Source organism: Tursiops truncatus, chromosome 6 (genome assembly GCF_011762595.2).
Source record: "Tursiops truncatus isolate mTurTru1 chromosome 6, mTurTru1.mat.Y, whole genome shotgun sequence".
Lineage (NCBI taxonomy): Eukaryota > Metazoa > Chordata > Mammalia > Artiodactyla > Delphinidae > Tursiops > Tursiops truncatus.
Window position 1 is genome coordinate 104,678,243 of NC_047039.1, and position 26,877 is coordinate 104,705,119.

At 56.5% G+C, this 26,877-nt stretch overlaps 1 protein-coding gene across 3 annotated transcripts in view; it reads left to right on the forward strand.

Annotated features, from left to right (window-relative positions):
- The window catches only part of NEK6 (NIMA related kinase 6), an 85,618-nt gene that overhangs the window by 9,211 nt on the left and 49,530 nt on the right, over window positions 1-26,877 (forward strand). The window contains exon 1 of one of the 3 annotated variants that reach the window (XM_033858576.2): window positions 26,258-26,586. The exons of the other annotated variants lie outside the window; for them this stretch is intronic. Within the exon in view, the coding sequence (XP_033714467.1) occupies window positions 26,565-26,586 (22 nt within the window). The 5' untranslated portion in view covers window positions 26,258-26,564. Of the gene's footprint in view, window positions 1-26,257; window positions 26,587-26,877 lie in introns of those variants that run through there. 3 annotated transcript variants of the gene reach the window in all.

The window sequence follows — 26,877 nt, forward strand, 5'->3', positions numbered from 1 at the left end:
CAGAGGTGCCTCCTGAAGTCTGTAGAGGGGGGGCTTTGGGTAGGATTTGGTGGGTGCCATGTCTTAAAGCTGCATTGTCTATAAACCACGCTTATTTTTTAGAGGACATATCTTTGGGGGTGTTGCTCAGGGAAGGGGAAGGGGTTAAGTCTCCCACGCCACCTCTGGGCACAGACATTTGCTAGGCAGCAAATGAACAAGAGCCCAGATTCTGCCCCAGCCCAGAAAACAGGGAATCCTGGGTTGAAAGAGGAAACGATTCCCTAGCTGGTGTGGCCTTGGTGGACCACCAGGGTGGGTGCCCAGGTGGCAGGACCACTGGGCAGCACATGGCAGACAGACAGGGAGCCCACCCCATGCATTTGGCGGGTCCAGCCAAGTCCAGCCGGATTTAGTTACACCGGGATCTCAAGCATGGACTTGGCGTGCCTGACTCAGTGCGTGTGCATTTCCTTTGTTCGTCTCCCTCAGGAATTTTAGTGGCCTTTTGTGTTTGTTTTAAATGCCAGCCTCAGCCAACCCAAGAGGAAATGAAGACTGGATTTTTATGCAGAGGCTGGGGACAAAGGTGGGGCAATGCCAGCTCTTGATGGTGACAGCATGGCATTTGGGGAGCACACAAAGAAAATACTTTTACTCCAAGCTAATAACTTTAATTTGCGAATACTTTTGTGACCTCCCAGGACGTCAGATGTCGATCATCTCTAGGTTGGACACATGATGACCACTGTTTCCAAACACCCAAAACAGCAGTGGTCTGTAAAAGCATTTTAGTGACATTTGGGGACAGGAGAGGCAGTTTTGGAAGAAGCTGTTTCGTCGCTGGTGTGTGAGAAGTTCCTGGATGCTCGAATGGCTTAGGGGGTGGCATCTTTGAAACTGCATAGTACTGAAAATTCCAGGACATATGGTCACTGTGATGTGCTAATGTTAGCAATCGAGGTATTTAATTACCCAGGAAAACCCCTTTGCCTACCCACTACGGGTGACTGGAGAGCCTTTGTTTCTCTGGAGGAGGGTCTTACACAGTATAATTCCGACCAGCAGACATGACCAGAGTCATTATCCCGCATTCATTTATTAGCTAATTAAGTGATTTATCTGGTCACGCGTTTATTCCTTCAATTGCCGTTCATCCAGCAACATTCACTGGATCCCACTCCGGGCCAGGCCTGGTGCTGGGCAGTGGGGATGGAATGAAACAGGGGAGCAAATGTGACTGAATCCCTGCTGGACGCCAGCCCATTGGGTGGTGCTGTGGGCTGCAGGTGAATTGACTTGTTTTCCAGTAGACGTTTAAGAGCACCTACTATGCGCAGATCTGTGGCGATACAGAAAGGAAAATGACAGAGCCCAAGTGATCTGAACTGTTGCCCCTCCTTACGGGGTTTTTTTAGTCCCGGCCCTCTGCTTGCTGCGATAAACCCGTTCACGGGCCACACAATGACGTCCCCGGAATGAACCAGAAACAATCCAGATGCCCCAGGAACCGACGTGAGAACAAGGCATCCCCTTCACACGTTGCCTCTCAGTTCAGCGTCTTGCCACCACCCAGCATTTTGAGACAGAATGTGAGATCTCGTGGTTGGCTACATATATAAATATTTTATGTCTCGATATTCCGAAAACGAAGCCCAAATGTGCAGAACTGCAGCACATCAGTGCTATAGATCATATGTTATAATAATCTGATGACATGTTGTTTAAATATTTATGGACTGATGTGACATGACAATGGGGGGAGAGAGCGGTCTCGGAGCAGAGTTGTGGCAGATGCTAGGAAGGAGGGAGCAGACTCGCACGGTCCCGGGAAGCGCCACGCGATGCTCGGGTTTCTCGTTGGATGTTTTGGGGTTTCACGGCAGTGAGCACTGGCTGACGTTTGTCAAGCACTGGCTGTGTGCTGCGTCCTTCACTGACGTCACCTCACTTACTCATCACAGCAACCCCTCCAGGATGGGACTCTTGTTAACCCCAAGTTACAAATGGGAAACTGAGGCCCAGGGCGGGTCAGATCTGCCCCAGAACCCACAGCTGGGGGGTGGTCCAAGATCACACCCAGGTTGGCCCAACTGTGCAGTCGGAGCTCTTAGTCAGTGTGAATTCTTCTCTATCCGTGACGCGTCATATCAGAAAAGCGTGGTTGACCCCGTGCTCGGTACCAACTGGACTTTTTAAACCACAGAAAGTAAGGTGATGTTTGTAAAATGTCAAGTGGGAATAGAAACCACAGGAATAAATATCTACCCCAGGAGGGGGCCGGGGGTGAGATCAAGCCACCTTAGCCAGGTGCCTGGCGTGTGGTAGGGGCTCAGGATATGGCGGTGCTGCGTCTCCGATGTTTTTTCATTGTTGGCTTTGCAGTCATTTGGGGAGTCGGCTGCTGACTGCCCTGCATTAGTGTCTCGTGCCTGTGCCGTCCCCTCTCTCTGCCGTGCCTGCTCCGGCCGGCTGGAGACACCCCTCAGGCGCGATAGCCCCTTCAATCTCCGACAGCCCCGGGAGGTGAGTCAGGGTGGCCCCACCTTACTGATGGAGGAGCTCCTGCCCGTCTCCCAGAGCCGACCCCCACGTCCCTGCTTTCGAGAGGCAGCCTGCACGTGCCAGCTCTTCCCGCCTCGCCCCCCCTGCTGCTCTGCGGGACCGCCTGACTCTGCTACCAACGTTCCTGCCTGTTTCCATCAGTGCTCTGTGATCTGGTTTACCGTCACATCCCCGGCACCGGAAAACCAGGCCTGGCCCACAAGACAGCAATAAGTGACCAATGATTGATAGGAGTTCAAAGAACAAGCCTGGCAGGCAGGGTGGGTAGGGGGTGGGGGGGGCCTTGTTCTGAGAAGCTTCTTAGGCAGTGATGGCCTCAGACCCGAGAGTGGTGTCTTCTAGCTCTGCAGAGGTGCAGGGGTGTCCCCAAGGATCAATAAATAAATGGAAGGCAGGGCCAGCCACGTAATTTGGGGGGCCCAGTACAAAATGAAAATGTAGGTCCCCTGTTCAAAAAGCAGGCAGAAATCTTTTTCCTTCCTTTCACAGTCTCTCTCCCCACCTGTCGTGATGTTTTTAATTTGTTATTGTGCCCATGATCCCTTGGGCACAGGGACACTCACAGGGTGAGTACAGACCCTCGCAGGTGCCCACGGCTCCACCGTGTGGCTCGGTGGGCAGGCACACCTGACCCCAGCCCTCGCCATGTCTGCAGCCAGGCCCTTGCCAAGGGTGGAGAACAGCAGAGGTTGTTGGAGGCAGGGAGGTGGGCAGCTGAGACCCGCCCTGGGCAAGGCAGGACCACTCGTGAGCTGAGACTTCACACCCCCAGCACATGCACCATTGTTCCACCAACTTCGCTTAGAAAACACAAGTTCAAAGATAAGGTGAAGACTTTCGAGAGAGTGCACACAGAGCATAGAACTCCAAGCGAGGGTCTCCCTCCTGAGGACAGGGCCACATGTGCCGAGGCTGATCTCTTGCCCGTGAAGCTGCCCCTGCTGGGAGAACTACAGCCCTTCACAAAGAGCAAGGTCCTGGTATCGGGTCTCGACATGTGGTCGAGGCCAGCCTTATTGGAAGGGAAAGTTCTGCTGTGAGGTACTGTCTACAGACCGCTGGCCCGGAACGTGACCGCTATCAGGTGGCCCGCTGGGCTCCCTCCTCACCCTGGGCGTCTCGTGCAAAGGACACACCGTGGTCATGGGCTTCCTTGGCAATGCCCTCCCTGCTTTAATCCCTTACGTTGTTGCCAGATGTTATTGTGTTGACAAACCCATCGCCTCTGACTTCCTGAGTGACAAGGGTCAGAAATCGAATGATAAGGTTGCTGACCTGTTTCCTCGGGAACGATGCCAAGCAGGTGTTGCCCTGGAGATCAGAGAGGGCCGGGCGCTCGGATTCCACCAGCCACCCACGCTGTTCCCAGCCCTGGAACTGGAGAGCCAGGCAGCCACAGGATGTACACGTCTGGCCATTCCCAAAGCGATGAATGAGGGAGCCTTGGGAAAGTTCACTAATGCTTATTATTTAGTACCTACTGTGCACCAGCGATCTGACCAAGTGCTTTATCTGTGTTCCCTTAGTTAACCCTTGCAACAATTTTAGGCTGACCCCATCTTCCAGATGAGGATACCTGAAATTCAGAGAAAGAAGCCATCGGTCCAAAGCCATAAGCCACATGGTTGGAAAACTGAGGTTTGAACCCAGGCCCGGGCGATCCCCAAAGCCACTGCTCTTCAAAGACTCCCAGGCGTGGCTGGATGGCTGGGGTCGCTGCCCGGCTGAGCCACTGCCCCCACCGCCGCGTGTGCGTGGAACGGGAAGGGAGCTGGACCGCAGCCTCTGCTGTCTGCCGGTTCCTGCCTCTGGGCAGTCACCCTTCTTGGCAGGGAGCGGTCCCGAGGCTCCAACTCCAGCTCTCCTCCTCCAAGATCCAGCCAGCCCTGGGGCTGCTCTTCGGATCAGAGAGGAAGGAGGGCGATGGTGGGTCAGACACACCTGGATGCAAGTCCCACTTCTGCCTCTTGCTCACCGCGTCTCCTTGGCTCGTCACTTCGCACTGGGGCCGCAGTTTTCTCACTGCAAAGCAGGGGGTAATTTCAGTTCCTGTCTCTGGGGGAGTTTTCATGATCCAGTGAGGTGAGCGTGTACATAACAGGCATTCAGCCGTTGGCGGCTGTTATCGTATTGATAATTCATGACACTGTGGGGCGAGGACTGCAGCGTGGTGGCACCTGTGACACTCAGGAACACCTCTCCATGCTGGGACACGCTGGAAATCACTCAGCCCAGGACCGCCCTCCCCGGGGAGTTCATCCCTTCCTTGCTTGGCTTGGTCATTCATTGATCCCACAGATCCAGGCACTGTCCTAAGACGCGTAATGAACAAAAGAGACAAAATGGAGCTGGCACTCCTGTGGGGAGACCGACCGGAAACAAGAAATGGGGAAAGTAGGTTCAGCGTCCCTGGTCCAGGTGTTAGAGACAGATGACCAGGGGCTGTGATGTGGGGGGCTTGGTGTCCCCAGTCTGCCTCATGGGGTGAGGCTCTCCGAAGTCTCTTAACGCCCTGGGAAGGTTGTTGTTGGGGATTTAACATGCTGCCTGTTGTTCAAGGTCCCGGCTCTCCCAGGGGGCCCGAGGTGGCCTCGTTGGGTTGCTTTGCCTCCAGTGTCTTTGAGAAAGTGGTTTTCCCAGTTAGGAGGTAGGAGTTTTTCTCAGGCTCCCCCAGGACTCTCAACCACTCCCTCTCAGGGCTGCTGGCCCCCGGGGCCACCCCAGGCAGGCCCTGGCCATGTATTATGGCACTGACTCCCCTCAGTGACCCTGTGTGATGCAGGTTCTATTAGTCCCATTTTACAGACGAGGGAAGGGAGGCTGAGTCCTTGGCCCAAGGGCACACGGTGGGTCTGTGGCTGAGCCAGGATTTGAACCCAGGCCTTTGGCTCTCGAAGCATATGTCCTAAACCAGTCTGCTCTAGTGTGAATGGCCTACTATGTGTCTGGGTGATGCTGGGTACTATGGGAGGGTGTGCTGAGAACAGAAAGACCATCAGTGCTCAAAGTGGCCTGGGAAGTGACCATTGCCCAGTGAGCTGGGATTGCATTTACTCCTTGCTCCAGGGCTGGGAGGTGGGTGGGGTTAGCCCTGTGTTACGGATGAGGAGGCCAGGGCCCAGAGGAGTTCCACGGCTTGCCAAGGTCACACAGCCCCGGGCAGCCTGACTTCATGTCCACTTGCTCTGCCTGTCATTTGCCTTGGCTATGTCCGTCCCAGCCCTGGCCTCCACCCGCATTTTGCATTTGGACACACTGAAGCCCCCAAAACAGTTCAGCAGCTTGACCCCCAACTGGGGGGAGGGGTGAGCCCTTTGGGTCATTGTGGAAATGGACGCCCCTTCTGCAGCGAAGTTGCTTTTGAGATGCCACTGATTCTCAGGGCAGGAGAAGCCGGGAGAGATGATGGTGTGTTATGAGGGCCTGTGGGTGTGACTTGGGGGAAGAGAGCTGTGTCAGGGATTCCTCCTGGGACTGATGAAAGGGCCATAGGGTTTTATGGCATCTGGGACCAACAAACCTTTTAAAAGAAAACGTTCCCAAAGCCGTCCCGTCCCACCACTGGCAAACAGTCCTTAAACGGCAAAGAAACATCCATGTTCTGTGTTCACAAAATGGTGAGCTGGCGTTCAGGCTCATTTATTTAAACCCGGAGTCGTCGAGGCTAAAGACTTCAGCTCTGAGTGGCAGCTCACCGCCTCGCTGCAGCAAGGGAGCGCAATCTTCAGGGTTTTCTTCCCATTTACGGGTTTTTGTGTTGTTGTGTATTTGTAAAATGAAGCTTCTGCTGGCAAAAGCAGGTTTTAGAGAGTGCGGCAGCTCTTTCAAGACCTAATAAGGCCCCAAAGGAGGGTGTGTTCCGGCAACACTTTCCTCCAATTCCGGCTCGCTTCGTACCCTTTGGGCACCAGGTACCATTCGTCTTGCTTGCCATTAACGGAATTACCGCCATCACTTCTGCGGGACAACACGGGCCCTTAGGAACTGCCTTGGGAACAGAGGCAGGCAGCCACCAAGCAGTTCTGCTTAGAGGGGAAAGGAAAGAAAAACAGAGAGAGAGAAACCAAACTCTTACAAATGGATGGGGCCTTGGGTCCTAAGAAACTGGGCCAAGGAGGAAGGGGGCAGCAGGCCACACGGGGACACCTCTCGGAGGAGAGTGGACAGGACCTGGACGGCTCCTACCCCCAACGCATAAGGAAAGGGCTTGTCACCCTGAACTCACACCTTGAGTTCAGAGGAAGGGAAGGAGGGGGACCCAGTATTTATGGGGTCGTCACATATGCCTGACCCTGTGCCAGCCGCTTTGGGTATGTCATGGGGAGTGGGTGTCATTGGCTCTGTTTTCAGATGAAACAGAAGCTCAGAGAATCCAGAAACTTGCTTCAGATCATATATTTCATACGTGGTAGCTCTGGGGGTTGTTCGTTTTCCTGGGCCGCCCTCTGGAGAACAGCAGTGCCCCTCCAAGAGGTGATAGGAAGTAGCAGAGCGAGGACTCCCAAGTCCAGATGCCCGTCACCAGCCTGCCCTGCTCCAGCCCCTGATTCCACACGACTGAGCCAGCATCCAGGGGTCTTTGCTGTTATACAGTGATGCTGGCTGAGGGCAGTGCTGAACACTATCTGATGGTGGGAGTTCAGGCATCTGGGCCCCTGAGAATGGAGGAGGGAAGTGGGGAGGGACTTTCTTTACTCACTCTGCCTAACGTCCTGTGTGCCCCTTGGCAACAGGGATGGCAATAATTGTCACCTCCAGTGCCAGTTCTGATAGATTGGTAATGGCTGCCTGAGAGGGCATGTTGAGAAGGCTTTGGGATTGATTAGCAGTGTCTGCTGTGTGCACAAGAATGAAGAGAGGAGGTCTGAGAGGGACCAGACTCAAGTTAATACAATTCTTAACCTGAGCTCTGACCCCAGGGGTCATTGTTCTCATTCTGAGTTAGTTGTGTGCTTCATCACATTGTAAACTTGGGGAGGGCGAGACTGTGTGCCTGACACACGCTGGGAATTCCACAAATACCGGAAGGAAGGATAGATGAAGGCTCTGCCATCTCTGAAAGAACTGTTCATTGGGATTCTCTTATAGTGAATGTTTTTTTTGGTTTGTTTTTTGTGTTTTTTTTTGTGGTACGCGGGCCTCTCACTGCTGTGGCCTCTCCCGTTGCGGAGCACAGGCTCCAGACGCGCAAGCTCAGCGGCCACGGCTCACGGGCCCAGCCGCTCCGCGGCATGAGGGATCTTCCCGGACCGGGCACGAACCCGCGTCCCCTGCATCGGCAGGCGGACTCTCAACCACTGCACCACCAGGGAAGCCCGTAGTGAATGTTTTTAAAAACACATATTTAAACTTCCAGGGGTGAGATTTAGGTGCCCACATATTTAAACCAAGAGCCTCCCCTCCATGTCACTAATTTGCTGGCTGCCTTTGAATAAATAACCATTCCAAGCCTCAGTTTCTTCGTCTTTGAAATGAAGTTCCTCATGGGACTGTGGTGAGGAGTGGCCAAGGAGGTAACAATCAGGGAACCCAGAGCCCACAGGTGGGCAGATTGGCATTCAGCAATGTCCCGTCCAGCTGCACCCCTTCTCCCCCAGACGGGCCCCATCCCTCTGCTGTGCTGAACTGGAGGCTCTCTTGGGCTGTAATGCCTTTCTTCTTGCTTCTCAAACCTCACCACCTCCTGGAGTCTCCTCTGACCTCAGGACACTACTTAGGACTCTGCTTTGAGCCCCACAGCCCCCTGTGCTTACCCTCTTGGCGTGCCCCTATCCCTTGGGCCCACGGATGGGTCAGTCCCCTGGACTTGGAGCCTCTCCAGGGCTGGGACAAGCCGACTTTCCTCTGTGAGCCCAAGGCCCAGCCCAGGGCCTGGCCCCATGAAGGCCTTGGTGACAATGATGAGGGGGAAGGAGTGATGCACCCTCAGTTTGCTCCTCAGGCGTCGTTATCATGGAGACAGCTGAAACTCAGAGACTTAGACACTGTGTCCAAAGCCCAGGCCTCTGTTGGGGGCAAATGGGTTGGCTGGAGGGAGAGAATGTTCCAAGGGGAGGAATGTCATGACTCACACACCTTATGGGCCTGCTACAGGTGATCCCTTAAGGGTTTGATGCTATGGGCGGTGATCCTACGATCCTATGATGATCCAGGGTTTGAGCCTATGGGCGATGGGCGTTTGGAAGGGTCTTGAGTTGGGGAGTGGCTCCCTGAAGCACATGCGTGGCCTGTGTGGAGGCTGGTGGTGGCGATGTGGGAGGGCGCTGCAGGTGTTAGGGTGGATGAGAGGGGATGGGGGCTGGCCTGGTGAGTGGGGGAGAGATGGGCAGCCTGGAGCAGAGATGAGGAGGGGCCCAGTGTCAGCAGTCTGGACTCCTACCTGGAGACACCTGTGTCAGGGGGCGAAGTCGAGGCTGCAAGTTGAAAGAATATTCCGCTGTGGCTTAAACTGCTTCAGGGCCTCGGGAGTGACTCCTTATGGGCCCGTCTCAGTGTCCTCATCAGTAAAGAAGGGGTGATGAGCTCTTTGCCCTTTGACTTGATGCCTGGACTTGGGGTGGGGGTGGGGATGGAGTGAGGCCAAGGCGCATAGGGTCAGACTAAGAGTGAGGGGGGAACAAGAAGGATCAGGAAGCAACAAGGAATTCCTGCAAGAGGCTGAAGGGGCTGTTGACTCCCCAGTGGCTCATTGTGAGCAGGGGGCTTGCGTGTGGCTGGGGTGTGTTGAGAGGGGAAAGGCCTGGCTGGGGTGGGGGCTCCATGCCCCACGCCCGGTGCCTCCTCCACAAATGCCAGCTCTTTTCTCTTAACAGTATGGAATTATTTATATAGAATTATCAGCTATCTTTTTTTAAACAACTCCTCCTCCTACTGCTATTATTTCCTTTTTAACAGAGCAGCCATCAGGGGTTTACATGTGCTATCATCTAGTTTTCATCTTGGCATGGCTTCATTTTATAAGTAAACTCAAGGCCCAGAGACATGAAGTGGCTTATCCAAGATCACACAGCAAGGATTTGAACCCAGATCTGTCTCCCCTGGAAGCACCTGAGGATCAGTAGGGTTAGCCAGGTGGCGGGAGGGGGGAGCTAGGTGGAGGGCACAGGATGTGCAGGGGCCAGAGGTGTGCAGCAGTGGGTTGCAGGAAATAGTAAGAGGCTCTGTGGAGCTGATGTGGTGGATGACCGGTGTCAGCCTAGGTTGGGGTCAGGAGGAAGGAGGCCTTGGATGCTGCGCTCTAGAGTCACGACCACCTGGAAGCCTTGAAGGTTGATGAGGGAGGGAGGTGTGGCCAGGATGGCGTTTTTGGTGGCGTGTGTGGCAAACAGTTTGGTGTTATGGAGGGTGTTCGGCCCAGGAGGCTGGTGTGGTTGTCGTTGTGGGCTCCCCCAGAGCCTCTCAGCTGCCTGAGGCTGCAATTCCACCCAAAAAGAACCTTTGGGGCTTCCCTGGTGGCGCAGTGGTTGAGAGTCCGCCTGCTGATGCAGGGGACACGGGTTCGTGCCCCGGTCTGGGAAGATCCCACATGCCGCGGAGCGGCTGGGCCCGTGAGCCATGGCCGCTGAGCCTGCGCGTCCGGAGCCTGTGCTCCGCAACGGGAGAGGCCACAGCAGTGAGAGGCCCGCGTACAGCAAAAAAAAAAAAAAAAAAGAAGAACCTTTGGCTTTCTCCCACCCACCACCCCAGCCCATTGTCAGCTGGGTGTCGGGCGGACATCCCCAGCCTCTCTCACAGCTTTCTTGTGAAAAACAAGGCCGGCGCCTACCAACTTGCTGGGGACAGTGTGTGAATAAATGATAAAATATGTAAAGCTCACAGTAGCCACTTTGCGAAGGGAAAAAAAGTGCCAGGGATGTGTTATTTTCCCTAAATCTGAATTTCTGCGTGTTGTCTTCTTGGGATGAGAAGCCGGAGGTAATGGGAGTGCGTCCGCCCCGGGAATACATTTATTTTCCCAGATTTCCAGGCAGGCTCATTAATCTGCAAGAGCCCCGGTTTTCTAACTCGCTTCCTGGGGAGCCCATTGTATTGTCACCATGATTGAATTCCGATTCTCGCCTTATCGACTGATTGATTGACTGATTGATTGGTTGGTTGGTGTGGAGGAGTCAGAGGGGAAGCTGTTCAGACGGGCAGCTCTGAGCTTTAATGTTTGTCTGTGGCACGTGGTTGCGGAGTGTTAGAGGGAGCGAGCTGGGGTCAGAGGTTCCCCTGGCCTGCCTGGTCATTGGCCTGTCTTACAGCTGATGTGTGGCACGCAGCGAGGGGCTCACAGTGTCAGGTTTGGTGTGAGGCCGTGTTATGGGGTCAGTGGCACCCAGGGGGTGAGCCGGCTGTTCCCAGGATCTGTCCGGTCATCGTTTCCCACAGAGGGTGAGCCTAGCTTAACCCAGGACCCCCTTTGTGCCCCCTCTCAGAGCCAGGGTGGTTCTAGAGGAGACGGGTCTGCCCACCAACAAGGGGCTGGGCCGCACCCCTCCCACCCTGGCCCCCCACAGGGTCCAGCACCCACTTGGGATGCAGCCCAGACATTTTAGAATGGATGAATGAGGGCGAGTGGACTAACGTACCACATACTGTCTGGGTGACTTCACATACCTGGGTGAGGTCTCATTGCATCATCACCAGAACCCATTTTTCTGCCGGGGAGACTGAGACTCAGAGAGGTGAGGGTCGTGGCCAAGACACCCAGCAAAGAAGGCGCGGGGCCGCTCTTCACACGTGTCTGACCCTCCACTCCGGTTAGAGCGCCAGCCCCTCTACTTAGCCTTTCCCTCCTGATGCCAAGCTCCCCTAGGGCTGGACCCGGCTGCCCAGACCAGGTCCACACTCCCCCTTCCCTTGGTGCAGGTGGAGGCAGGGCAGGTGGGCCTCCTGTGTGCCAGGCACACCCTGAGCACTTTGCTTCCATGATCTTATTGAACATGTCAAGCAAGCTTTTTAGGGAGGGCTCCCCGTTTTCAGATCATGAAAAGTGAGGCTCAGAGAGGTGATGAAAGTTGGCCAAGATTTCCTAGCAAATAGGCGAAGGACCCCAGATTTAAATTCAGGGGGGACATTCACCTGCTGGAACAGTCTTGCTGGTGGAGAACGGGTGGTTTTTGTGGGCTGGCCGGGGGCCTGATGATTTAGAAGGATAGACTTTTTCAGTGGTCTAGCCTGGGGCATGATATCAGAGGCTTTCCCACCAAGAAAGAGCAGGGAGTCCAGCAGGGTCAGGTGGGGCCGGTGGGGCCTCTCTTGGCTGCCCAGGAAACGTGGGGCAGTAAGGCCCCCAAAGCACCCCAGTCCTTAGACAGCCTGCTGCAGCCCTTCTCTTTCTGGCTTTAGTTGCCCCACCTGTGCAGTGGGACGAAGGGAGGACACCACTTATCTGCTGAGTGCTGATTATTTGCTAAGCAATTTGCTGCACCATCTGATTTCATTGTCCCAGCGACCCCGTGAAGCCTTATTTGTACCCGCCGGCCCACTCCTCAGCTGCATTTCCCTCGTAGCACTTATTGTGTCAGAAATGACCGTGTCTGTTTGCTGCCATGTCTGGATCCACCTCTTGACCACACACCTCTGGAGGGACAAGGCCCTCTCTGCCTTGTGCCGCAGACAGTGCTTGGTTCCGCGAGCCTCTCAAGAAAAGCCTGGCAAATGATGACGGAATGAAGGAACCTCGTTTTCTTGGAAAGGAAACAGAGGCCCACGAGAGCACAGCTCTGAGCCCTCAGTCACCCACCGGGGCAGGATGGAGCCCCTGCCCATCCGGGGCCAGCTGGGGCCTCTCTCGCTGACCGGCCTTCAGCCTGGAATTCCAGGTGCGCCTGGGTCCCCGCAGGTTCATGCCGCCCAAAGAAGCTTCCAGTCCGTGCCTGTGGCTTTGGATCAGCTCAGAAAAAGCGTGTCCTATGACTGCTCAAGGAATCTGGGCATTTAGCCCAGAAAAGAGTGTGTTTCCTGGCTTCCTGAGAACTGGGGCCCACCCTGCCCCTGGCCTGGGCGTGCAGAAGGGGAGGGAGGGAGAGATGGACTCCAGCCCTGCAAGGCGAGGGCATCGGCCTTATCATCTGAGGTTCTTGAGACTGTCCCGGCGAGGCCACCCCGGCACGGCCAGGCCAGAGTTTCCCCAGTGTTGGGGGGCATCTCTGAGATGGGATAAGAGCTCTCGAGTTACTGGAAAAGAAACATTCCTTGAACTCAGACAGCTTTTTATCCTCAGCGGCTCTGCCGGCACACCTCTGGTCACCACGAGGCAGACGTGGGTTCAGCGGTCACGGAGCACAGGGTGACTGGCTTCCATTGGGTCATCAGGCCTCCGGGGCCAGATGTTTCGAAAGCTCCTCCCCACAGCGCCAGGCATCTGGCCTCTCCCTCCGAGGCTGGGCGTGGGTTTACGAGGTGTCTTTGAAGAGGGCTGGAGTCATGCGGACCGTGATGTCTGCTGTTGCATGATTTCACAATTTGATTTTCTTTTCACAAGAAGGGTCAGTGCTTCTCTCGCCCTCTCCCTCCTCCTTTTCCTTTTTATTTTCTTTTCCTCTTGATCCTCCCTCATTGACTGGCCTGGAACGCCTCCCTCGGGCTGGGAGATCACCCAGTCCTTAGAGGGGATTAACTGGAGTTACCCACAGGTTAACTGGAATATACTTGCCAAGTTTCTGAGATGGAGAAAACCTCCTTTTTGTACTCAGAGGAGAGTGGAGGAGGCTAGCCTCCCTTCTCCTCGGCGAGGATTGAAAAAAGTCACCCAGCAGGGCACAGCGGCTGGAGTTTGGTTCCCAAACTGGTGACATTCTCGCTGATCCATGGTGACATGAGAAAACTTAAGGACAGGCCTGGCATCAGCTACTTTCTTATGTCGGGTGTCCTTCTTTTACGCAGGGTGGTGATCACAGATAGAAATTTTATTTAGATGTCAGAAAACGTTGGCAACCTTATGTTTGTCTTCAGAATTTGGGGGACGCTTTACAGGCCTGTGAAATCCCCAGACCTGGGAACCACTGATTTACTTCCTCTGCAGCACCCAAAACAGAAGTTGAGGCTGAGGGACTCTTCGATAAGTCTGCAGTGCCTGGAGAACCTGGGAAACTGCAGCTGCATGTGAAAGCCAGCTGTGCTGGGGTTGGTGGGCCGGGGTGGGGAGTATATTCGTTTTCTAGGGCTGCCATAACAAATCAGCACAAACGGGGTGGGTTAAAACAACAGAAATTTATCCTCTCACAGTCCTGGAGGCCCGAAGTCCAAATTCAAGGTGTTGGCAGGGTTGGTTCCTTCCGGAGGCTCTGAGGGCAAGTCTGTTCCATGCCTCACTCCTGGCTTCTGGTGGTTACCGGCAGTCCTTGGCGTTCCCTGGCTTGTAGACACATCGCTGCAATCTCTGTCTCTGTTGTCACATGGCCTTCTCCCTGTGCATCTCTGAGTTCACGTTTCCCTCTGCTTTTAAAGATGCCAGCCATTGGATTAGGGCCACCCTAATCTCGTGTGACCTTATCTTAATTTGATTCCATCTGCAAAGACCTTATTTCCAGTTAAGGCCGCATTTCCGGGTTCCAGGTAGACGTGAGTTTTGTAGGGATGCTGTTCGACCTGGTACAGGAGGGGTGAGGAGGCAGCCCTGTCTGGATAGGACGTAGCTGAGCCTTAGTACTTCGGCGTGTCTGCAGCCATTTGGGTTGGGTTAACTAGGGTACCCAGGGGCCCCACCAACATTCCCACAGAGGAGACGGATGGCGCCCAGGGACCCCGGTCCAGGGAGGGAGAGCTGTCACCATAGCCAGGGCCGGGTCGTGTCACCCCCGCTGAATAGACTCAGAGACTCGGGAGGTGACCTGGCCAGGGGGTCGCTGACCCCAGTGTCCGTGCTCTGCGTCCTAGCCTCACTGGCCACAAGCCCTTAGTCCTTCCGTGGCACCGGCCCGGGCAGCTTAGAGCCGAGAGCCTCTCCTCTCCCTGCATGAACCGCCAACCCTGGCTGTGCTCCCTGAGCTGGGAGAGGGGCCCCTCCCCATAATGACAGTGCCCCGCCCTTCTGGGTGGCGCCTGCCAGTGCAGCCTCTGCCTGCTTTGTGGGTAAAGGGCAGCCTGCAGGGCGGGAAGGAGGGATCCAGGCTCTTCTGTTTCCCCAGGGACGCTTATCTCTTTTGGCAAAGGCCCTGTAACCAGACGTTTCCGGGGGAGCGTCCCAGCCCGACCCATCCTGGCCCAGTGATCTTGATCAAGGAAGTCCCAGGCCTCTCTGAGCCTCACAGCTCCTCTCCCGGGTGATAGGAGTAGGGATTTCTGCCCATCTCAGGATTAGGGGATGGCTGAGTGAGTTAGAGGTTGTAACCACCTTTTATGAATCCTTCCGGTGCCTAGCACGGAGGCTGGCACACATTGGATGCTCAATAAATACCAAATAGGAGAGAGTGTCTTGGAGCCCAGAATGTAAACTTTATGGCCCTCCTGAGATAGGGCCCCAGCAGGGTCTCTTGAGAGGGAGGCATTTCCTTCCTCCTGTCCGTGGCCAGTTACCTGGGATGACCAGGGAAGGGGTGGGGAGGTCAGAGTGCACGTAGCAGAGGTGGAGGCTGGGTGCTGCTAAACTGTGACTGGGGCTTTAATTCATCACGTAACCCATTGAGTAAATCATACCTAGATTTGGTACCACAGGAGGCAGAGTGTGCAAAAGAGCCCTGGAAGGGGGGTCTGGAAACCCGAGTTCTGGCCCTGGCTTTGCACGCCTTACCAGCTCTGCGTGCAGAAGTTCGGTCCCTCCCCTCTGCAGACCTGAGGCCACTGCTGTCCTTAGCGCCTCTGTCCCGCAGCTGATGCTGGGCTCGCCTAGCCTCCAGGCCTTTGCACAGGCTGTGCCTTCCGCCGGGAGTGGCCTCCCCCTGCTCCTCCGCTCAGAGCAGCTTCCTATTACGAGGAAACACCCCCGCCTCCACAGGCGGACCGCACAGAGCTTTCCCTGTGTTTCCACACCCTGGGTGTACAAAGCAGCCATCCCGTGGGGCTGTAGGTGTCGGCTTATGCGGCTCCTGTCTCTCTCTAAACAAGGAGCCCCACTGAGGACGGAGGCTGGTCCCACTATGTGTTGGTCGATGGAACAAACGGTTTAATGTCCTTGGACACATCACTTCTCTGCTCTGAGCCTCGGTTTCCTGTCTTCCTGCTTTCAGGTATAGGAAGTAGACTGGCGGATCCTTCGGGGTTTTTTCTGAGGTCTCTGGTGAGACAATGAGGCCTCAGATGAGTGGATTCAGGGTTTCTCCTGCTCCCAGTGGCGTGGCAGCCACTGCACGTGTGTTTAATGATCACCTGCCATTGAGGCAATGATACGAACGCAGCGTGGGAGATTTTCTGGGTGCTCAGCTCCGCATTCCCAGTTAGTGGATTCCAGTGTCTTTGGAAAGGTGGGACTGAGGCAGCCTCGACGGGGTGATTTTAATTGCTGTTGGGCCACCCCTCCCAACCCGTCCCTCTGCAGGGATTCTTCCCACGTGCGGAGGGAAGCCTGTGTGCGTCTAGGGTCCGAGACTCCGTGTGCACCCGCCCCACAGAATTCTCCCTACGCTTCCATGTCCGGCTGGAGCTCCCCTTCATGATGCAGACAGCAGGCTCCACTGGGATTCATCCCCAACCCCCTACGCTCCAGACCGGCACCAGATTTCAAACACCACCTTTGCCGTCTCCCAGCTGTGGGAGTCAGCACCTCTCTGAGCCTCAGTCTCCCCATCTGCAAAATGGAGATAGTAACACCCACCCTTGGGAATGACCGGGTGGACCCCAACACGTGGCAGAGTGCGTGGCATGGGGTGGGAGCATGTTCTCACCATGGTGTTCCTTACTCTAGATAGAGATCAGAGTGAAACAGAGATCAGCAGCTTGTTCGTCGAAGCCAAAAAATGTCCGTTGTCTGAAGAATTTTGTTTTGGAAGACAAGCCCAGGTTTTGGGTCAGAACCTTATGCCCTCAGGAATTTCATGGTTGAGCATCCAGGCAGATTTTATAAGCTTGGTGACCACCCAAGCCTTTGAGCCTTCCACGTGGATGTTCCCAGGTCAGGCTCTTCGGGAATCTCTTGCACAGCTGGGCTGCTTGTCGTGTCGGTAGCGTGATTTCCATAGAGCAGGTTCTGTCTGGCTATGAATAGATGTTTTTTTCTCTCTTTCTTGGATGCCTGAATGGCAGTCTCCCTCCTGCGGTCCCAGAGGCCGACCTGAGTGTAAAACTCCAAAATGGACATCAGAGCAGGGTCATCCATTCCTGCTTGGACTCTCGGCTCCCAGCGAGGCTCAAAGAGGTGGGTCGTTGGCTGCCGTGACCTGGGAGTTTCCCGAGGGTCTCCCAAGCTAAAATAGTTATAAAGACTGCTGAACAAAGTGAAGGAATCAGAGTTCACGGATAAGGTAGCAGCTCAGAGCAGCAGGCGAGTTAAGGAGGATGGTGTAGTGTCTTTAGAAACCTGCCTGCTGGCATCCAGGCCACAGATGGGCAAAGCCACTGAGGGCAGGAAGGACTCTGGAGATATGCCTGCTGCAGGCCGGAGGGCCCTGTGGCTCAGTGGTTGGAGTGTGGGTGCCAGAGCCACGCTAGCTGGCTTCAAACCCCAGCGGTGTTATATAAGGGGTAAGTAGGTTAACCTCACTTAAGTGCATTAGAGTAAGGCTTGGTGCATAGTAAATAAATCAGGGTAAACTGAGGCCCAGAGAGGGCAAGGGACTCGACCGTGGTCACCCAGAAAGTCATCAGAGCAGCCAGACAGAAACTCAGGATTCCTAGTCTTGTGGACACTTCTCTCCTCCCCCGGCCCCCTCAGTCAGACTGTTTCAACTCTGCCTTCTGAAGAGGAAATCGTGTGACCCCTCAGCCCGTAAGATTTCAGACTGTGCAGAATTTCGGAAACCTCTTCGGGCTGGCTGGGGGCCTTGTCGCAATTCCATTCAGCTGCTAGTTCTTTTTTCTTCCCTTTTTTCCTTTGAAAGCTCGAGAGAGTCTCCTTTTCTAGCTCCCCAAAGAGAAAAATTAACCTTTTGGCAAAGGAGTTTGAAGACTTAAGTCCCTGTTGTGCATCCCTGAACCAACCCCTGCCCTCTTTCTGGGCCTCAGTTTCCCCGTCTGTAAAATGAGAAGAGTTCCCCCCCACCCCCGACGACAGGCTGGGTGACTCCCACCTGCCAGCCTGTCATGTCTTCGGTGACAAGCGAGCTGAGACATGCCGCCCAGAGCACAGGTCTGCGTTGACGGTCGGGTGAGTGTTGACTGAACTGAAGCTGGTGATACATCCTTCTAGGAAGTGAGGTGAAACCCATCAGAAATGCCGCCCGCTTCCGCCCACCTCCTGGTTTCAAAGGTTATTTGAGTCATCAGAGTTGCCAGTACTTTTCTTGTTCTCCTGTTTCAGCGAAACGCTCCTCGACCACTCTGGGCTGAGGCTGGGTGGCCAGGACGGTCTCGTCTGCAGGCCGCCAAGGCGTCAGAACCGAGGGGCTCGGTGGGCACTGCAGCCACGAGCTCTGGAAGCTGCCAGCCTAGGAGATGAATCCTGCTCCCAGGCTGGTGATACCGCCCCTCTCTGAGCGTCAGTCTCCTCATCTGTGAAATGGGTGGGTGAGCCCCGCCAGCAGGGTGAGATGGCAAGCCCAGAATAGGGGGATGGGAGCCCCAGCTCACGGCCCTCTTCCTTCCTCCTTAAGAGGTCCTGGCTCTCCTGGGCTCTGGCTGGGGCTCAGGAGATGTTTATATGCCCAAGGCCTCCCTGGCTCTGGGGGGACAGAGGGACATTTGGTCAAGCCAGGAAGCCTAGAGGCAGACCCTCACCCATCAGGGCCAACAGCGTCCTGAGCGCAGTCCTCTCAGCCTTCCGATGGGGAGCTGAGGGCCCAGGAGGGGAAGGACCCAGAGCAGGGAGGCCGTGGAGTCGAGGCTAGAGCCGAGGATCCTAGACCCGGAGTCCCCTCGCCCTGGGTTCTCCCGGCACCATCAGCGGGGCCAGCCCGGCTGGGCCTGGGAATTCAGAGATGGGTGCCATGGTGGGCCTGGAGTGGACTTGGAGCTGAGCCCTATCTGGATAGGCCCTGGCAGGGGCCTCGGGCAAGTCATGCCCAGCCCTGAGCCCCCATGTCCTCATCTCAAAATTGGGCACCATTCCTGCTGTGCCCACCTATCAAAGTTGTCATGAGGCTTCGTAAGATGGTGTGGGTAAAAATCCCTCTGCAGAGAATCAAGATCTGTCCGGATGTGAAGGATTTGATATTTGTCCTCCCCTGGGGCATTTCTGTATCCCTATCACTCAGTGTCTGGTACGGAGTAGGTGCTCAGTAAGTGTTGCATGAGTGAATGACAATAGGTACCATTTATTAAGCACCTGCTATATATCAGGCATCACCCAGGGAACTTGCCACGAGGTGCTGTAATCCTGACAGCAACCTGGGAGTTTAGGTGTGTCACCCTTTTACAGATAAGAAATCTGAGGCTCAAAAAGTGAAGTAACTTTACCTAAGTTCACACACAAGTGGTATGTGAGGAAGTCAGGATTCACACCTGACTCTTAAGTCCGCGTGTCCTTCCAGGTGCTCACGAGGGCCTGCTGGGCCACCCGCTCCCTGGGATATGCTGGTGTTTAACAAACAGGTCCCTGGGCAGAGGGGTGGCGGGGTGGGAGGGAGAGGGATTTGTACAAAGCCTTGATTTGTAGCATTTGCCAATTTCCAGGGTGTAAGTATTCCTAGCGTGCCTGATTGCAAGGCGCCAACATGATAACTGTCTCACTAAGTCCCTGAGAATTTAGCCAGCAGCCCCCGCAAGCCATTAGTCGCGGCTCCGGTGCGCCTGTGCACCCCTCTGCTTTGCGCAGCCCCCTCCTATGCCCAAGGAAGGCCACGGAGTTAGCAGTGTCCGCTGGTCTGGGACAGCAGACTGGAGCCAAGCAGATGGCTTGGGTGGGCCTACCTGTGCTTCTAGACCCCTCAACCCTCTCCCTCCAGGGCCCCTGGAGCTGCCTGCGGTCTCGGTATCACACAAAGACTCGGGGGGTGGCGTGGATGAGACGCGAAAACTGATCCGCAACACTGCGACTGGAATATTAAGGCCTGCCAGCCCCGCCGTGTGCGATATTCCTGCCAGGCCCGGAGCAGAGCCCTGTAAACGCCGGGATATAATGGACAATAAAAGTCGCCGGAAAATAGTGAGTCTCCTAGGACCACTGTCATCCCTGCCACACGCTGCTTGCTGGAATCACGAGCCGTGTGATCATGAGGCACGATCGTCATGTAAATATATAGGGTCTCTCGCCAGCCAGCACCGGCCAAGATTTATTTTATTGAGGCAGTGGGGGGAGGGGGATGACTCAGGTTCATCGTCCTGGTAACTTTGTAAAATGCTTTGCCATCACTTCCAGCTTCTGGGAGAATGCAGCAGGAGCCAGTGTGGCCTCTCCCATCCTCCCTAAAAGGGGGAGATCCCCAGAGGCCGTGGGCCCCGCCTGCCACATTCACAGGCCCAGGGGCCTGGTTGGCCACGAGACTGGGGTCCCCTGGGGAAGGAAGACGGGCCTTATTGTGACACTTGGTTCACAGAGTGGGTTGCCAGAAATATTTGTTGCAGGGATATCGCTGTTGAATGAGCACTGTTTTTTTTTTTTAAGAGAATTCCTTTATTTTTATTATTTATTTATTTTTGGCTGCGTTGGGTCTTCGTTTCTGTGCGAGGGCTTTCTCGAGTTGCGGCGAGCGGGGGCCACTCTCACTGTCACAGCCTCTCTTGTTGCGGAGCACAGGCTCCAGATGCGCAGGCTCAGTAGTTGTGGCTCACGGGCCTAGTTGCTCCGCGGCATGTGGGATCTTCCCAGACCAGGGCTCGAACCTGTGTCCCCTGCATTGGAGGCAGATTCTCAACCACTGCGCCACCAGGGAAGCCCAGCACTGGTTTTTAATGGTGATAACGGTAAGCATAATAGTAGCAACAGCCACATTGATTGAGCTCTTGTGTATACCTAGTCCTGATAGCCCTGAGCTGCTGGCATTCTGCCGGCGTGTCCTCCACGCGGTCCTCATAACCAGCCCCACGAGGTCGGTCCTACACAGCCCCCAGTTTACAGAGGAGGGAACTGCAGAGACACGGCTACAGGCCTGACCCGAGCTCCTGCGGCTGGACAGAGGCGGTGCAGGATTTGAACGTCAGATTCCAGAGCCTGTGCTGGGCGGCCTTACCTCACTTCCTGGCCCTTGGGTCCCAGATCCAGTGCCACTACCTCCCTGCAGCCCCCTTGATTGGCCCAAGTTGGAATCAGTGGCCCCTACTTTGATTCTGCAACACAGTTAAGCACTTGGGTCTGGTTCCCCCACGACCACGAGGACTCAGACCTACATTTCCATCCAGGCTCTGCCTCTCTCCAGCTGGGACACCTCCAGCGAGTCACGTGACCTCACTAGCCTCACTTTCCTCATCTGTCAAATGGACGCACTCTCTGCCTTACAGGGTCGTTTTGTAAGCACATGAGCTTCCAGCACCCCTCAAGGATCTGGCCCTGCACCTGGCAGTTAAGGGGTGCTCTGTGTGTGGACCGCACTGTGTACACATCGCCACTCCCGTGGCTGTGTGTCTGGGAGCTGGGAGGCCTCTGAGCCATCCCCCCACATGGCTGTGGCTTGTTCCGAGTGGGGAGGGCAGTGTGCAGGGGGCTGGGGGGCTCACAAAATCTTCCAAGGTCAGAGAGAGTGTCCCTTAGCAATTCCAGACCCAGAAGGTCTGGTTTTCCTCCCAGACATGAGCACAGGATTAGATAACAAGCTCCTGGAGCTCAGTTTCAGGGCACGCCAGCGAGTTGCAAATTCTCCCTCAGCCTCATAAAAAGTGTTGGCACAAGAATAGCCCTCCCAAGACTGCAGAGCCCGACCCACCCGTGTTGTAGGTGGCGAAACCAAGACCCAGAGACAGGCCATGACTGTCCCAAGGCCATGCGGCCCTTTGAGAGTCCCAGACCCTGTGAGTCCTGAGCCACCATGCCACACGACGTGGCTCAGAGCGGGATTCACCCTCGAGGGGTTAAAAATGGCCTCATAATTTCCCAGGCCCGACGCGGAGTCCACGAGGATCCCGTGGGGAATGTGACACGGGAAGGTCCAGGGCCACTGTGGTGTGGCCTGGAAGCGGAGATGGTGCGCTGGCCCGTCACTCTGCGTGGGGTGGCAGGACTAGATGGACGAGACACTGTCACCCACAGACCGAGCCACGCTGAGCTGCATGGAGGTCGCGCTGGAGGATCCCGGTGACCCAGGCGGCCCTGAGAGTCTGGGCACTGCGAGCCCGTCTGTGCCCCTCAGCACAGCTCCACCCTCCCTTCTGTGTCCCAGGTGGACAGGCGGGGAGTGACTGGCAGTGCGTGTGTGCCCACGGGCATGGAGGCTGATCCGAGCCAAGGTAAACTTCAGGAAGGTTCTTGCCATCCTGGCCCAGGAGGAAGAGGAAGGCTCCAGGAATCTGTGTTTTCCCTGGGTGCTACCGTGTCCTAGATGGGAGCCCTGGAGGGAATTCCTCTCAGCAGAAAGGAGGCCGGAAGCAGAAGAAAAGCAATGGTTAGGCAGAAAGTGCCCAACCTGGGGGCCCGACCGGCCCGCCTGGAGCCTCTGCTGTGCGTGCAGGCTGATGCCGCCCACCTCGCCGGGTCGTGGAGGACGGTCCTCCAGGGGTGCCCCGTGAGCCGGGGCCTGGGCGGGGAGTCCACCCAGGCCTGTGGACGGCTGGCCTGGGCCCGGCTGCAGTCACCCAGGGGCCGGCACCTGGCATCTGCCCGACAGTTGGGCCCGGCTGGCGGGGAAGGTGTGCTGGCAGGTGGCCGAGTCCCGGTGCCAGGATCTGGCTCCGTGTGTCCTCTGGGGCCTCAGCTGCCATATGCCCTCGTCAGTCCCCGCGGTCGAGCTGCAGATGGGGCGCGGGGGGTGGGGGTGGGTTTTGCCCAGGGTGGAGCTGGCTTTCGTTCTGGAGAGGAAGGCGTGTTCTGACCACGGGAGCTCTTTTCGGAGATGGAGGGCTGGGGCCGGCCTGGAGGCGTCCCTGCCTTCTCCCACATGCCCGCAGGTCCGCCAGCCTCCGTACCTTTGACCCCACTGCGTTCTCAGCTGGAATTCCCGTCCCTCTGGTGCTCACCCTGCTTCTCCTTCCAGGCTACCCCAGACTCCAACCCTTGGAAGAAGCTGTCCGTGATCTTGCCTGGGTCACAAAGTGAGGGTCTCTCAGTCCTTCTCTTGGGGACACTTTTCATGCTCTTTCTGGCTTGCGGTTATCCGTCCCTGTGTTTCTGGGTTCTCTCCTGTGACCCCGTAAGAGCAAGGGGGTTTCCATTCATGCGATCTTGGGGTCACCCGTGGTCAGCACAGGCCCTCAACGGAGCCAGCAGCTGGAAGGATGTGTAGAAGGAAGGGAAGGTGGGAAGACTCAGATCCTGGATCCACAGCCTGGTGTGCGAGAGCACGGGGCCAGGATAAGGATTAATAATCAACAGTAGCTCCAGTGACTGGGGCTCTGCTCGGGGTCAGGCCTGGGGCTAAGCACTTTTGAGGCCCCTGATGTTATGGAGCCCTCCACAGCCCGGGGCGATGCACACTATTTGTGTCCCGGTTTTACCTGCGAGAACCCTGGGGCCCACGTAGCTGGGGTGCACCAGAGCCAGGACTTGAACCCAGGGCTGCTGCCTACCAAGGCTGTCATCTCTTAGGCAGCAAATATTTTTGGTTCAGCTCACAAAAGAGAGATTAGAAAGGGTTAAGCTTTTTTTTTTTTTTCTTTTTTTTTTTTGCGGTACGCGGGCCTCTCACTGTTGTGGCCTCTCCCGCTGCGGAGCACAGGCTCTGGACGCGCAGGCTCAGCGGCCATGGCTCACGGGCCCAGCCGCTCCGCTGCATGTGGGATCTTCCCGGACCGGGGCACGAACCCGTGTCCCCTGCATCGGCAGGCGGACTCTCAACCACTGCGCCACCAGGGAAGCCCCCAGGGTTAAGCTTTTAAAGGGACAGCAAGAACATTTATGATTCTTAGCGTTGGCTGGCCCCCATGGGGGTGGGTGGGAATGGAGCCCTGTGGGTGAGGGAAGCACCCTTCATCCCTCCCAGGCTGGTTGGACCTCGGCGTTTACTGTCAGTGTTCTGGGTTCTGGGGTGGCGGTGAGGGGTTGGTAGAGCCTACAGGGCAAGTTCCTTTGCCTGACCATGTGGGTATGGAGTGGGTTTAGGAGGCCGGGTCCTAGCCAGGCACTGTCACTGCTGTGCCCATGGCCCGGGGCCAGTCTCTTGCCCTCCTGCCGCAGTTTCCTGGAGGGTAAAATGGGGGAGCAGGATTGGGCAATCCCAGAGTGGACTGTAATTGCATGCCGCCCCCTGGCTTCCGGCACACTTGCGCTCTCTCCAGGACTGACCCCACGGCCACTGCCATCAGATTCCAGGCCCTGGTGAGCAGTGGGCTCCCTGGTGGCAGTGACAAGTCCCTTTCACCACGGAGGTGGCAGCCAGAGCTATTTTTGGAGCAGCTCATGGTGGGAGAGTTCCCTTTTGGCAGTGGCCGGGGACAGGAGTCTTGGGCAGGGGAAGTCCCATATGGAGACAGGGCTGGCCTCCCCTCCTTCACCAGCCCTGGCACGGGGAGGCCACCCAGATCCCCAGAAGTCCCGGTACCGTGCTCACATCTACTTCAACCCTGAGCCGAGACCTTCCCCAGAGCTTCTCAGGAGCCACTTTGCAAGGTACCGGCCTTTGCCCTGCCTTTGCTGTGGGGAGCCCCTCACCCCTTCCTGCCACCTGGGGCTACAGCCTTTGCCCTTGAGGGTGTGCCTAGCAAGTGACAGGGAGGCAGGCCCTGGCGACCTCCGGGGCCTGGGCTCACAGAGCACCTGACCGTGGCTGCACCTCTGCCACCGCTGCCCCCTTGACCACCCACCTGGTGGGAGCTGCCCGTGGGCCAGTGCCATCAGCCTGGCATGACCTTTGTCACTGCTCAGGTTAATGGGGGGAAGTTTCATGCTGGGTGATCCCGGGCTTTGCCAGAACTCCCAAGGTGACGAGGGAAACAGGAGAAGGAATTCTTATGTCTCCCGCCTGGGTCTTGGCTACCTGGGCCCCTTCCTGATGTCTGAGCAGTGAGTTCTCCACAGAAGTTTCTCTTGCCAGGAACAGCCACCCTTTCAAACCTTAAAAAGAGAGCAGGAGAGGGAATTAGGGGAGGCCAGGGATTGAAGAACTTCCCCTGTGTAGAGGCCACTGGTGGGATTATGGATGTCCTCCTGGGCCCGGGGCAAGCTCTTTGCAAACCCTGAGCCTCCATCTGCCTGAGGGCTGCTCTGCTGGGCTTCCTCCTTCGGCTGTCGGTTGGCAGGGCAGGAGCCGTGGTCTGAGACAGGATATGGAAGAAGAGGAATTTCTGCTCTCCCCGGGCTTCTCCCTCCTGGCTTCTGGTGTTTACGTACTGGGTCACCCCCCCCTCTGCGGCCTGCTGGGGCCACAAGGAGAGTGATTTGGTCTCTGCCCTTGAGGAAATCTCCACTTGAGGGAGAAGAAGACATGTGTGCAGGCAGTGATGGCACAGAGACCAGGTCGGTGGAACCTGGGAGTGGCTGACTAGAGGAGTCCAGGAAGGCTGCCTAGAGCGGGTGCCCTGGGTTGGGCCTGGAAGGAGGATCCAGGTTTGCCGGGAGGCAGTTCATTCCAGGCAAGGGAGGCAGAGCCTGCCAAGGCCTCGAGGAGAGAGCAGGTTCCTTTCCCTGGAGGGCAGGGGTCCTTGGGATGGTGGACCTACCTAAGGGGTCTGAGGCTCCTCGCAGAGTGAGACCCCCCAGCTTCCCCCAGCTCCGTAGTGGTCTCCAAGGATGTCCCCAGGTAGATGAGATTAAAACCCAGACTTTGGAGAGAGTCAGATCTGGGTTCTAACACGGGTGCGTGCCGTTTACCAGCGGCAAGGCCTCGGCAAGTCACTTAACTGCTCGGCACCGATCTTTCCTCATCTGTAAGAGGGCAGCACAGACGTTGTGGAGGAGTGTGCCGAGGTGCTGCGTGTCACTCCCTGGTGCAGAGCAAGTGCTCAGCAGATCTTCCTTCACCAGGTCCTGGAGCCAAAGGCCTTCCCGGGTAGAACCCAAATGCCTCATTGCTCCTTGAACTGAGAGATGTTTACAGCTCCTACATTTTTTTCTTCCAGAATTGGGTTTTCTTACCCGAGAAGGAGAAAGTGAAAGGCGATCTGGAGCCGCCTCAGTTGTAGAAAGGCTCAGGGAAGCCCTGCAGTGTGGGTGTGATGTGTTGTGAATTGCCTGGTGGTCTCTCCTGCTCTGAGACCTCGGGGATCCTGAGCGTGGACACAGATGTTTCTTGCTTGGGGCGTCAGGAGGGTGGAGGAGCCCCCCTCCACTGACTGGGAGATTGCAGGCTGCTTGGTACCACCCGACTGCCCCTGGGAGTCCACCCTGCGGGGTCCAGCTGTTTCCTCTTTGTGGATGAGGTAGGGGGCGGGTCTTTCCCAGGATCCCACGAGAAGTGCTGAGCCTGATTACGACCCAGGACCCGGTTCTGACGCAGGAGGGGGACTTTACCCCATGAGAGGTCATAGGTTCCAGGCAGAGGCTGGTGTGTGGAAGGTCCGGGGTGCTGTGTGGTTGGGAAGGGGAGGCCCCCACGTGCAGGGGCCTGGGGCGGGGTAGACTTTAAGGAGGGCAGGCCAGCGCCAGCTGGACGGAGTTTGGGACGCCTTGCTCAGGCGTGTGGGCCTTTTTCTGCGCGGTTTTGGGTGGGGAGAAGCAGGTTGAGATTTGTGTCTTGGTGGGGGGACCCTCCTTTGGTGGGGCTGGAGGTCAGGTCATCAGGCAGGAGGCAACTACAGGGACCCCACAGAGAAGGGGCCAGGCCAGCAGAGGGCAGGGGCTCTGGGTAAGTGGAGACTTGTTTGGGGAAAGAATCAGCAGCGCTGGATGAAGACCAGGTGTGGGCTATGAGGGAGGGCGAGGCGTCCGGAGGAGGAGCCTGGGTTCCTGCTGCGTTCCTGGGCAGACAGGAGACCCCGTCGCTGAGATGAAGACCCAGGGAAGGGCAGGTGAGTCTTCAGTGCCTGGAACTTTTGGTGGTTGGCGTCTGGAGCTCTGAAGGGAGGCCTCAGGCTGGAGAGAGATGGGGGTGGGGGGTGGGTGAGGAGAGGGGAGCTGGAAGAAAAGGATGGGGTAGGGTGCCGGGGAGGTGAGCTGGGTGGGTGCTGCATTGCCCCTCAGCCGCTGACCTCCGGGTTCTGCAGACCCACCCCGTGAGCGGCCCCACTGCCCTGAGGAGGGGGCTCAGGGACCTCTCTGCAAGGCTGCACCGCCCTTCCCGGGGCTGCACGGGGTCCCGT